General features: G+C 44.3%; 1 protein-coding gene across 2 annotated transcripts in view; it reads left to right on the top strand.

Moving 5' to 3' along the window:
* The window catches only part of PJA2 (praja ring finger ubiquitin ligase 2), an 85380-nt gene that overhangs the window by 44717 nt on the left and 26815 nt on the right, over positions 1-13848 (top strand). For both annotated transcript variants that reach the window (XM_069752607.1, XM_069752617.1), the window contains 2 exons: positions 1687-2716; positions 4955-5131. In XM_069752607.1, the coding sequence (XP_069608708.1) occupies positions 1687-2716; positions 4955-5131 (1207 nt within the window). The remainder of the gene's footprint in view (positions 1-1686; positions 2717-4954; positions 5132-13848) is intronic.

Below are 13848 nucleotides of genomic sequence, written 5' to 3'. Positions count from 1 at the left end.
AAACACGTTGTGAATAAAAAAAACCTTGTTTTCATAATCCTTTCTGAATAATTGATTTACTCCTACAGCACAGCCCACCTATGTGTTCATTCAACTGGATCCAATGTCTCCCGGAGGATTTAGGCTATGTGCACATGTTGCGGATTAGGCTTAGGAATTTCTGGTGCTGATTCTGCCTCTCCTGACAGAAAACGCACCTGCGGATTTGTCGCGTTTTTTGTGCATTTTTGTTGTGGTTTTCTTGCGGATTTGCTGCGTTTTTTACTCCTGTGGTTTTCTATAATGGAGTGGGTACAAAAACGCTGCAGATTCACAAAAAAAGAAATGACATGCTACTTCTTTTAAACCGCAGCGGATTTTCCGCAGAGTGTGCACAGCATTTTTTTTTCTCATTGATTTACATTGTACTATAAATCAATTGCGGATTTGCAGCGTTTCTGCACTGCAAAAAATGCTGCGGATCCGCAGGGAATCCACAACGTGTGCCCATAGCCTTAACCCCCAGCCACGGGGCAGCAGCAGCTGTTTATCTTCATACCTACATAAGAGTTGTGACTGTGACCACTCCACTCTCCTACAACCTCACAGTCTCCTACTCCATAAGGCTTCACACTATTGTGCACTATTTCCCATTTTTGACAAGCAACCAATAACCTTCTGAGTATCCGATTATACTCCCATCTTCAAGTGAATGGGTGCGCAAAAAAAAAATCAGATCCCATATGGAACATTGATAATTTCATCCGTTTTTTTTTTCTTCTGCATTGTCATTATTAACACCATTAGGATCTGGTCCCTGTCTTAACTGGTAGGCTTCTAATGCAGCTTAATAATAAAATAATAATAATAATGCATCAAAATTAAATCGATAAATTACTGCTATAAAAAGATCTTGATGTTTTGACTATCTCAAAGGGATTAAAACGTATTTAATATTAATCGAGCTGATGTGCAGTTTCGGCAGCAGCGGCTAAACAGTGAGACGGCACGGTGGTGTTCTGCTTTTTCACACTGTATACATTCAGCCTCGATAATTGGTGCAGGTGTCTATTGTTGGCTTCCTACCCCTCAAAGGGTACGGTCCCACGTTTAGTAAGCGTGCGGGTTGGACGCTGCGTACATCTGCAGCGTTCAACCCGCAGCGGCCAGATGTTACAGCACAGTGGATGAGATTTCAAGAAATCCCATGTCCACTATGTGTCCAGAGACGCCCGTGGCTTACCTGTGGAGACGGACATGCGGCGCGTCTTTCCAGAACTCAGCATGTCAATTTATCTTGTGGAGACGTGAGTCTCCGCAAGATAAATATCACCCATACAATGTATTGGACGTGTTGATTCCACACGGTTCAATGATCACATGTTGACTCACCTGCGTTCAAAATCTGGCAGTGCTCTGGAGACAGCGGACATGTGCTGCGTGCAAAGCGCTGCCGATTACTGACCGTGGGAACATAGCCTCATAATTATTACCCATCCTTAGAGTAGATCACCTGTACTGGTTTAGTGGGAAGTCCCTTTTAAAGTCTACTTTTTTCAAACTATGATTTAGGTTTTCTCTTTTTTTTTTTCCTCTGAACTTGATGGGCTACCTAATTTTTCCACCATAATTGTGACATGTCTGTGTACAAGCTTGTCTTCTTTTGTGGAAATTCCCTTACTCATTTAAACAATTTTCTCTTTTTAGTTTCCAAGGAAAGCCATGACTCCTCACTCTTCAGCTCTGGTAATGTTTTAACCGCTGATTTGGAGAAAGATCGCAGAACGTTGGATGCTAATGATAGCTCGCCTGTGTTTACTGAAGCTGAGCAAAACAGTATTTCCCCCTTTCCAATGTCCGAGCATATACTAAGATGTCAGACTTTAGACAATATCACTGACTGCACAAAAAGCAGAAAAACCCTTGTGAAGCACACTTCAGTGGATCTTCCGCACCCCTCCTCCCAAAATGCGGTTTCATTTGTGAATATTGACTCTTTCGAGCCAGACAGCAGTGAAGGGGAGGACAATGTTGGCTTATATGATGATGGCTTTGTAAATCAGGAAACTGGAAGACAAACAAAATCTGTAGATTGCAGGCTCCCAAATTCATTAAAAGAAGCCTCCTGTGAAATGACAAATATTTCTATCCTAAATCATAGATGTCCTAAAGACAGTTTATCTCAGGTAAAGTGTGCCTCTTTAGCCAATTATGACAACATGGATATGTGCACAACACCATGGAGTTTGTCAGCAAGCTCCGTGTCTGAGGATGAAGCTACCGGAATTAACATGAATATGTGTGATGGGCCACAAAAGCAAGATGGTCCCAAACCGGCCATCAAGAGCAGTATAGTGGATTATTGTGACCTGAGTACAGGTGGCAATAAATCTGACCTAGCTAACGAACCTGTTGTCAGACCGAAAATAAGGAAACCAGTCCATGCAGGTTCTTCAAAGAAAGACCAATTGATCTCCGAAGAAACTAGAAAGGAAGCGAAAAGCTCTAGAAGAGGAACCCGAGAAACACAACTGAAGGTCGAAAAGAACAGCAAGGAGGGAAAGACTCACAGCAGTAAAGAATCCAAAGCCACAAACGTGGAAAGTGTCAAGAAGAAAGGCGGAACTAAGGAATGTAGAACTCTGCAAGTAGAGAAGTCTTTGGTGGATGACACGTTCTGGGATGACTTTCAGGTCTATGGGATGAAGCTTTCCGATTGTCCGAAGGATGACGATAGGTATGATGTGTGTATTAAACATAAATTACCGTCTTGAGGATGCAGCTATTTAGAGCCTTAAAGACACTAGATTTTTTTTCTGCTTTTTTTTCTTGGAGAATAGCCATAGCTTTAGGAACTTCGTTGCTATAGCTGTTTTATTAAGTCGACATGGTCATATTAGAGCTTGTTTTTTTTGTGAACAAGTTTGTATTTATTGTTATATTTTGTTAATGGTTTTTGGGGTGCATGTAATGTTTTCACTTAGAGAACACAGGAGTGCTCAGTCAAATGTCCCTGTGTATGAGGGACCGTGTACAGATAACTGAAGGCCGTACCATCGATTTAAAATGTATGTGGGCCTTAGTGTGATGAGAAAACTCAATTTAATGTCTTTATGTAATCTACAGCGGGCCACAACTATAATATATTTAGCAATGCTTGCCCACGCAAACACTTTTAATATGTAACTAAATTTACATGTATTCGTCTATGTGCCTGTGTAAGTATTTTGAACTCCAATTTTGCATCCAATCGTCCACCAATTTATAATTACCGTATATACTCGAGTATAAGCTGACCTGAGTATAAGCCGACCCCCCTAATTTTGCCATCAAAAACTGGGAAAACTTAATGACTCGAGTATAAGCCTAGGGTGGGAAATGCAGCAGCTACCGGTAAATGTCAAAAGTAAAAATAGATACCAATAAAAATAGAATTAATTGAGACATCAGTAGGTTGTGTTTTTGAATATCCATATTAAATCAGGAGCCCCATATTATTCTCCATAAAGTTTATGATGGCCCCATAAGATGCTCCATATTAAAATATGCCCCATATAATCCTGCATAAAGTTTAATAATGGCGCCATAAGATGCTCCATAGACACATTTGCCCAATATAATGCTGCACAAATGCTGATTATGGCCCCATAAGATGCTCCATACCGACACTTGCCCCATATACCGTAATGCTCCACAAACGTTAATTATAGCCCCATAGAGACACTTGCCCCATATAGTGCTGCACAAACGTTATGGCCCCATACAGACACTTGCCCCATATAATGCTCCACAAACGTTAATTATAGCCCCATACAGACACTTGCCCCATGTAGTGCTGCACAAACATTAATTATGGCCCCATACAGACACTTGCCCCATATAGTGCTGCACAAACGTTGTGGCCCCATACAGACACTTGCCCCATATAGTGCTGCACAAACGTTGTGGCCCCATACAGACACTTGCCCCATATAGTGCTGCACAAACGTTGTGGCCCCATACAGACACTTGCCCCATATAGTGCTGCACAAACATTAATTATGGCCCCATACAGACACTTGCCCCATATAGTGCTGCACAAACATTGTGGCCCCATACAGACACTTGCCCCATATAGTGCTGCACAAACATTAATTATGGCCCCATACAGACACTTGCCCCATATAGTGCTGCACAAACGTTTTATGGCCCCATACAGACACTTGCCCCATATAGTGCTGCACAAACATTAATTATGGCCCCATAGATGCTCCATACAGACACTTGCCCCATTTGCTGTTGCTGCGATTAAAAAAAAAAATCACATACTCACCTCTCCGTCGCTCGGGGCCCCGGCACTTGCAATAGTCACCTTTCCTCTATCCGGTGCCGCTCCATCTTCAGCGTCTACTGCACTGACGTTCAGGCAGAGGGCGCGCACTAACCATATCACCGCACCCTCTTACCTGAGCGTAACTGCAGAAGACGCTGAAGAGGGAGCGACCCCAGAACGAGGAGCAGGTGACTATCGTGCAGCACTCCCCCTTACCGATATATTCACCTGCTCCTGGTGGGGTGCAGTCCCTGCTTCCCCGACGCCGCAGCTTCATCCTGTACTGAGCGGTCACCGTTACCGCTCAATACAGTAATGAATATGCGGCTCCACCTCCCATAGAGGTGGAGCCGCATATTCATTACTGTAATGAGCGGTACCATGTGACCGCTTAGTACAGGAAGAAGCTGGAGCGCCAGTGAGCCGGGGACATGCAGGGACCGCGCCAGGAGGAGCTGAGTATAATTACACAGCCCCCGCTCCCCCTCCCCTGCCGACCCCTGGGTACGATTCGAGTATAAGCCGAGAGGGGGACTTTCAGCCCCCAAAAATGGGCTGAAAATCTCGGCTTATACTAGAGTATATACGGTAGTAAAATGGGAAAGGGTTGAACAAACCGTTGACATATAAAAAGTTAAAGATGCTAAAACTTTTTTTTTTCAGCTCCTATTGCAGTGATGGTGAATGGTCTACTTGTTTACCTTCCTATTTCTCTCGTGATAAAGACCATTCCTCGAGTGATGAGAGTTGGGAGACTTTGCCTGGAAAAGAAGAGCACGAGGTTCAGAGCAATAGCAGCAGTCTAGAAGATGAAAACTCTGAGTTTTGCTTCCAGGTTGAGTAAGTGTTCCTTCTCTTCTTGTTAGCTGATAAGGTAATTTCCTTCTCGGTTTTGCTAAAGCCACAAAGTTTTTGTTTGTTGCTAAATGTTAGTTTTTGTAAGCTCCTCCATTTTTCTAGCATCGTACACAAATTTGAGATTGCTTGTGAATTTTGTTCTCTATTGTTGTAAAGAAAAAATACCTTATCTCTACTTCAAAATTAAATTCAATACAAAATCGGAAGTTAAAGTGATTTCTCAATAAAATTCTGGCTGGATAAATAGACTGTTGTAAAAAAGCAAAGACTTGTGTAGTATATGGTTAATTGTATCTTGCATCAGTTTTCAGCACAAATCAGACTGTCTATTAATGGTACATGGTTGAGTTTAATGCACACAGGCGTTCATCATCTGTGGGGCGTTATAAGTCGCCTTTTTTTATTTTGTGGTATTAGCTGTCAGTCATCAAAATGGCGCAAGCAGTTTAATTTGGCTCAAAGTAAAAAATGGAATTTCTTCCTGACTTTGCATTTGCAACTTTTGGATTAAAAAAACTGCAAAATACACTATCGGAGAACTGCAGTGCAATTGCACCAAATGTTATGACTTTTTAAGAAGTCGCAATTGATGAATCTGGCAAAAACCTCTGGAATCGCTAAACTCTGCCAATACAGCAGAAAACAAAAAAGAAAAACAGGTGAGTACATATAAAATAGACTTTTAAAAAGGCCTAAACAGAATAGTGGAAAAAATAGTGGAAAAAAGGCACAAAGAATAATCATCAGTTTTATTTGCTATGTAATCTGCCATCAGCGTGAGGTAGGGACATAAGACTCTGATAGTTTACTGGGTCCAACAGTTGTGATAGTCACTGTTTTTTCTGTTGCAGATTTAGCAGAGCTAACCCTGGCCTCACTATTAATTAGCATCTTTCTATTGACACTGTAGAATGACGGAATGCGGCTAATTAGTGTTGGGGATGTGGTGAGACTAGCAGACACAAGACAGCTTGTCATGTGGTGATAATCTCCTGCTGATAAAACACTGATTGTATTGAAACAGCAAAACAGGGCAGTAAGTGACACATCCCGGGAATTGGTGCCTCTGCATCATGGGCTCTCGGATTACATAAAAAAACTTGCTGGCAGATTCATTTACCGTAATTGTAGTGGATATTTCTGTCTGAAAGAGTTTTTGCAGTAGAGATACCATCCAGATTATGGATTGTTTGGATTAAAAAAATTTATATCTATCCCCACTGTCCATTGCTGGATACAGAATGCATTACCAGTGAATCTGTCATTGAGCTGCTCTGACAGCAGGGTCTCCTTAACTATCAGCACGGGACACCATTCTGTGACACTGATATTATCAAAGTTTTTAGTTTTGATGTGGTCATAAATCCGCTTAGAACAGACCTGAGCAAAGGGCGGCCCGCGGGCCACATGCAGACCTTGGGCCACGAACAGAGACGGCATGTCCCGCATCACGTTGCTGCGCCCAGTGTTTCAATTTCACTTCCTTGGGATGCAGATATCCGTGAATACAATGATGTAACAGAGAGCCGTCAGCATGGGGGCTGTATGGGGACATCCTACTGTGTATGGGGTCATCCTACTGTGTATGGGGGCCGCGTGGGGACATCCTACTGTGTATGGGGGCCGCGTGGGGACATCCTACTGTGTATGGGGGATGCGTGGGGACATCCTACTGTGTATGGGGGCCGCGTGGGGACATCCTACTGTGTGTGGGGACATCCTACTGTGTGTGGGGAATGCGTGGGGACATCCTACTGCGTATGGGGGCTCTGTGATGGCATACTGTATGTATGAACATCATACTTTGTTGGCGGCTTTGATGGGACTTATTAGGTTTGGTTCTTTGTGGAACATGCTGGCTAAGGGGGTAACATACTGTTCGAGGAACTATGGGGAGATCTTGCTATGTGGGGCATCATATTGTGTTGGGAGCTGCTGATCAAGGTAAAAATGCTGAATAACAGGAGCTGAATGATTTAAAACCTTCATAAAAAGCAATAAACTACAATTTTGAGTAGGTGCTACTGGTAAAAATACATGTTACAATAAGCCCTATGTATTAAAAGTAGGCTATAAAAATTAATATAAAACAATAGGAATTCTGAGCTGAATTACGTTTGAGCCTTTTGGTTCGGCCAGCCACAACAGTCTCTGATGTGGCCTCTTGGGATAATTCATTTCCCACCTGTGCCGTGCTATCATACTGTGTGAAGGCATATAATCACCGCACTCGTACTATAGAAAATGTTTCTTTCAAGTGAAAAAGATTTATTGAAACAGTGCTGTGGTGGAGCGATAGGCAAAAAACGTTTTGGCTAACCTGTGGCCTTGATCACAATATCGCCTTATGTAGTGATGTCTTTAGATAAATCTACGGTGTCGCTGAGGATATAAGCCAGACATACAAAACCGGTTTTTACGTACCGGTAATAGGATTTTACGGAGCCACGACAGCACCCCTACGAGAGAGGGGATCCGCCCACCTTCCGGACAGGAGCCTACAGGATTTAAAGGGGTGGTCCCCCTCACCACTCCAGTTTGTGTTTCAGAGTATAAGGGACACCGCATTGAGTTAGTACATAAACATATATACTTAAACATTACTAAATACCATCACCTTCTAAAGAGTGATTTTTTAAAAGCACACTTTCCCAAAAGGGTGCAGAAACCAGTGATCAACTACGGGGGGGAATGTGCGGGTGCTGTCGTGGCTCCGTAAAATCCTATTACCGGTATGTAAAAACCGGTTTTCCTATCGCCACGACAGCACCCCTACGAGAGATTTTCAAAGATCAATCACCTGGGAGGGACTACAGCACTAAGTACTGTACGGCCAAAAACTAAATTGGCCTCTGAAGATAAGTCAAGATGATAATGTCTATAAAAGGTGGAAGGAGATGACCACGTTGCCGCCTTACATATTACGTCTATAGAGACGTCCGCTCTTTCCGCCCAGGATGAGGCCATGGCTCGAATGGAGTGGGCCCTGATGCCATCTGGTGGTGTCTGGCCTTTAGCAGTATAAGCAAGATATATGGCATCTCTTATCCATCTGGCGATAGACGCTTTAGTTACACTCGCCCCTTTCCTTGGATTCTGAAAGGAGACAAACAGAGCCCTACTCTGCCTCCATGGTTCTGTCTTGTGTAGGTACTCTAATAGAGTTCTTCTGACATCTAACATGTGATATTTCTGCTCGTCAGCTGAATTCGGATTGTTACAGAAAGATGGTAAAATTATTTCCTGACTTCTATGAAATTTGGAAGCCACTTTTGGTAGGTATTCTGGATCAGGTTTTAACACTACCCTATCCTGAAAGACCATTAAATAAGGAGGATATATCGATAACGCTTGTAAATCACTCACTCTCCTAGCAGAGGTCAGGGCTACTAGGAAGGCGGTCTTTAAAGTTAAATTTTTGATGGAGACAGAATCTAACGGCTCAAAGGGAGGTTCTGTTAAGGAGTCTAAAACCAAATTTAAATCCCATGGGGGTAATTAGGAATATACACTGGGTTACTACGTTCAGAGGCCTTAATAAATCGGGAAACCCATCTATTTCCCGCCACATCACTGTTATATAATGACCCCAAAGCTGATACTTGGACTCTAAGGGTATTTACCGCCAAGCCCAATTCTCGGCCCTTCTGTAAAAATTCCAGAATAGCCGGAATTGGAACCTTGCCTGAAAAGGGATTTTGGTAGAAGGCAAGGAACTTTTTCCAAGTTTTAGCATAGATTTTTGTAGTAACCTCTTTCCGGCTATTTAAAAGGGTAGCTATCAGAGCTTCTGAAAACCCTCTTCTCCTCAATAACTCCCTCTCAAATTCCACGCCGTCAGATGCAGGGATCCCACATTGGGGTGGCTGAACGGACCCTGAGAAAGAAGCTCCTGACTGACCGGTAGTACCCAGGGGTCGGTCACAGACATTGCCCTGAGTAACGAGAACCATGCCCTCCTGGGCCAGAAGGGGGCAATCAGGATCACTCTCGCCCTCTCCTCCCTGATCTTCCTGAGGACTATAGGGATCAGACACATTGGGGGGAACGCGTAAGCCAGAGGGAAATCCCAGTGAATTTGAAGGGAGTCTATTATACAGGGCTTGTCCGCCACTCGAAGAGAAGCGAACCTCCTGGTCTGTCTGTTCTCTCTCGTTGCAAATAGATCTATAACGGGCAACCCCCATAGGTCTACTATCTGTTTGAAGACCCGTCGATTTAGCACCCATTCTCCCTGACGCAGAGAATGACGGCTGAGGTAATCTGCCTCTGTGTTGAGCTCTCCCCGAATGTGAACGGCTGACAGAGAGCGAAAGTGAGCCTCGGCTATGTTGAGTATGTCCGTGGTGGTATTCATTAGAGATCTTGACCTTGTACCTCCTTGACGGTTGAGATACGCTACTACTGTTGTGTTGTCTGACTGGACTCTTACGTGTGAATCCTGCAGAGATGGTAGCAACCTGAGTAGGGCCTTTTTTACTGCCGTAAGCTCTTTCCAATTCGAGGACTCTTGAGCCTCTAAGAGAGACCATTGCCCTTGAGTCCAAACATCTCCTATATGAGCTCCCCATCCTATCGGACTGGCATCGGTTGTAACCGTGTTGTCTGGAACTATACTCCAGCGTACTCCTTTCCCTAAATGTCCCATGTTTAGCCACCATCTCAGACTGTGTAGAGTGGCGGTAGATAGCCTGAGTCTTCCGCCTAATTGCCCTTGAAGACTCTTCTCTGCATCCAAGACCTGGGCCTGCAACACTCGAGTGTGGAATTGAGCCCACTGGACGTCCGGTATGCAAGATGTTAGGGATCCCAGGAGGGACATAGCATCTCTCAAAGTCAGATCTGGTCTTTTTGTTACCGTGCTGACTTTGTGTACATTTCTCTGCTTTTTCTCTTCTGGAAGGAAACATAGTTGCTCTTCCGAATCTAGCAGAATACCCAGGAAAGTCTGAGTCGTTGATGGTTCCAATCTTAATTTTTCCATATTGACTAGCCAACCCAAGTCCTGTAAGGAAGATATTACATGATTTAGGCGACTTCTACACTGAGAAAACGAATTTCCCACTACCAGGAAGTCATCCAAGTAGGGTATAATTAACGTATCATGCTCGCTGACATAGGCCATTACTTCCGCCATGACCTTAGTAAACACCCTCGGCGCCATAGATAGACCAAATGGCATTGCAGCAAACTGAAAGTGTCTGACCTGGTCGTTTAAGCGCACCGCCATTCTGAGGAATTGTTGATGATCCTGGTGAATGGGCAGATGGTAATACGCATCTTTAAAATCCAGGAATGTCATATAACATCTGGGAAAAATAAGTTTAGTCGCTGTTTTAATAGATTCCATTTTAAATGCATTGTATTTTAGATGTTTGTTCAATCTCCGTAAATTTACGATGGTTCGAAAGGATCCATCTGGTTTGGAGATTAAAAATAAAGGGGAATAGAACCCTTTCCCCTGCTGATGTTTTGGAAACTCCACTATAACCTCCTTCCGTCTTAATAATCTGAATCTCATTTTCAAGGGCCTTTTGTTGGTCTAAGGAATCATGGGCAGTCAAGATATAAAAATCAGAAGGGTTTTCCTGGAATTCTAATTTTAATCCTGAATTAATTATACCCAGAACCCAATTGCTCGAAGATATTTTGGCCCACTGAGCATAGAAGTATTTTAACCTGCCCCCTACTGGAAGATCTTTATTAACGATAATTTCTTCTTCTTCTGGAGGAAGATGATGAAGCGTTAAAGTCCGAACCTTTCTTTTTCGGGTCTGTTGGTTCCCAGTCTCGGTTGTAGTAAGGTCTTCGGTATTGGAAGCGTCTCCTGAAGGTATTCCTAAAGGTAGGATTGAAAGCTTTAGGAAAACCTTTCTTCCTATCCTCAGCCTTAGCTAGGATGTCATCCAATACCGGGCCAAACAGGTACTCACCCCTACACGGTATTGTACACAGTTTAGCTCTCGCCTGGGCATCCCCTTTCCAGGTCTTAAGCCATAGAGCTCGGCGAGCAGCGTTTGAGAGACCTGCTGATCTTGCTGCTAATTTTAAAGAATCCACCGAGGCATCCGCTAAATACGCCACCCCTTCCCGTATTTGCGACAGGGAGTTTAGCATCTTGTCTCTGGGCACCTTGGATTTCAGCTGTTCCTCCAGCTGGGATATCCATACCATGACGGATCTAGCCGTACACGTGCTAGAGATAGCAGGTTTGAACGCTCCCGCAGATGATTCCCATACTTTTTTCAAAAACATGTCGGCCTTTCTATCTGACGGATCTTCAGAAGGCCCACGTCCTCCAGCGGCAAAGCACCGGCTTTAGACGAAGCCACCGCTTTGTCCACTTTTGGGATTTTCATCCATTCTGCTAGATCATCGTCGTCAAAAGGATACCTTCTTTTGGCTGATGACGGCAGGAAACCTTTATCCTGCTTATCCCATTCCCGTTTTATAAGGGACTTAACTGTATCCACAACCGGAAATGTCTTACGACTCCTCTGGCACAAGCCCGCAAACATTATGTCCTGTGCGGACCTTGGTTCCTTGTTCTCTGTAACCCCCATGGTAGCTCGGACTCCTTTAACTAACATGTCCATGTTATCCACCGAGAAACAAGGCATTCCCTCTTCATCTGAGGAGGATGGAGATGAGAACCGGGAACATTCACCTTCTTGCAGGGACAGACTAGATCCTGTAGATATGTCCCTGCCCGACCTTTCCTGGCGGCTGCTTCTAAGGGAATAGCTTATTTCCTCCCTGATGACCGCTCTAAGGTCTGATGACCTAAGGGGAGCTTCCTCTTCTAAGGTCTGACAGATACAAGTCTGACAAAGCCTTTCAGTATAACTGTCAGGCATTGGAGTCATGCATAGAGCACATTGCTTGTGCTTAGATTTAGCTGATTTTTTTTCCCCTAAAACAAAGCACAAATAACAGACCATATCCGCACCAGGTGTTTTGTTAACACTCACCATAAGGCTGATTCTGTGAATACCGATTCTGGAGGAGTAGGATCCAAATGTGACGCTGGGGCGCTCGCACGCTGCTGCCCCCCGTACCACGCTGCTGCTGCTTCTCCCTGAGCGGCCGCTACCACTCTTGCTGCGCTGCTCCGTTCCCTCTCCATGAGGGTGCTCGGCGTCCCCTACTGAGGACATTGCTGCACGCATCATTCCATAGACGCCGCTCTTTTACAACGCTGCAGCGCTCCTCTCCCGGCTTACCCCGGAAGTGTAAGAACTACTTCCGGGTTCACCAGCGCCGGTGTGTACCGCGTTCCACTGCGGACCAGGACGGCACTGCCCGACTCCTGGGACGCAAATCGCTTGGTCAGACGAGGGGGGTCTGCAAGCAGGACACCCCCGACGCTGCTCCCGAGCCCCCGATTCTGCCGTTCCCACAGATACCGCGCAGAGGCATGGAGGCCCAGGTAAGACTGCTGATCCTTTACTGCAGGCTCCCGCCGTCCGGACAGGAACCCAAACTGGAGTGGTGAGGGGGACCGCCCCTTTAAATCCTGTAGGTTCCTGTCCGGAAGGTGGGCGGATCCCCTCTCTCGTAGGGGTGCTGTCGTGGCGAAAGGAAAAATATCTACAGGATTGTGTTTTTCTATTGCTAGAGCCAGACATGTAGCAAAAAAGTTGCCGTCGTAGTGTAGGGCTGAACAATAAATATGGGTATAGCTGCCAGGGTATAGGATGAACAAAAGCCAGCCTATGATTCTTCCTCAATATTTCACTTGCCAGAGGGGGGGTATATAAGAGTTCAGCTCACATTCATTGGTGGTGGTGATCCTAGCAGTTGGAGACGGCGTTGGTGGCCAAGTGGGAATGGCTGACACAAACTGTGTCAGAGCACATTAGAGGAACCATATCAGCAGGGGAAAGAAAGAAAGATCAAGATGGTACCAAAAACCGGTATATGTAGGTATACACAAGAGACTCTACATTATTATTTTTTTAATAGCGTAGGCTGTGCTGTATTTAACATTTATCTGGAGGGTTATTTTAACAAATCAGGTGATCGAGGCTAGTGCACACAGCAGACATGTCACAAAGTTTGACCATTCAGCACATAGAAATAATTGACGTAAATGCTGTAAGCTCATTTGTTGTGGAATTTTTGGGATACTATTTTGCATGGTTTATTTTTCCATTTTGACCTCCCAGTGCATTTTAAAATTCTGTAGAAGCCCATTTTTACTGTATTAATTTTGTTTTATGTTGGCACTTAATTTCCCTCGCAACCCTAGCCTCTTTGTTCTCCCTAACCTGCCCACATAAGGAGTTGAGCAAATTTATCTTAGGCCTCACATGGTTATCATGACCATTTATTTATTCCCCTTGGACCCAGCGTGCCTCCCTACACATTTGTCTGCAATTCCCTATAGTTGCAACAAAAGAATCCAAACTCTTCTTCCCCTGGTATAAACCCATCACTCATTCTTCAAAGCTTCTCAAGGACCTTCAGATATTGGAGGACAATCATCCTAAGAACAAGGAATCGTTGGAGCAGAGAAGGCAATGCAATGATTTGTGTTTATCCAAAACTAAAATGTGACTTGTAACAAGAGTAGTCTTCCAGCATAATGTATTCAGTCATTGTGATGTGTAATCTGCAAACCCTGTGTATGACCTGGAGGTGAAAAGGAGCTCAAATATTTTACAGATTATATACATTTCTATGACTTACATTTTAAG

The sequence above is a fragment of the Ranitomeya imitator genome, chromosome 1, assembly GCF_032444005.1.
Source record: "Ranitomeya imitator isolate aRanImi1 chromosome 1, aRanImi1.pri, whole genome shotgun sequence".
NCBI lineage: Eukaryota > Metazoa > Chordata > Amphibia > Anura > Dendrobatidae > Ranitomeya > Ranitomeya imitator.
The sequence above is the reverse complement of the archived record's forward strand: the minus strand, read 5'-3'. Positions and strand labels throughout refer to the sequence as shown.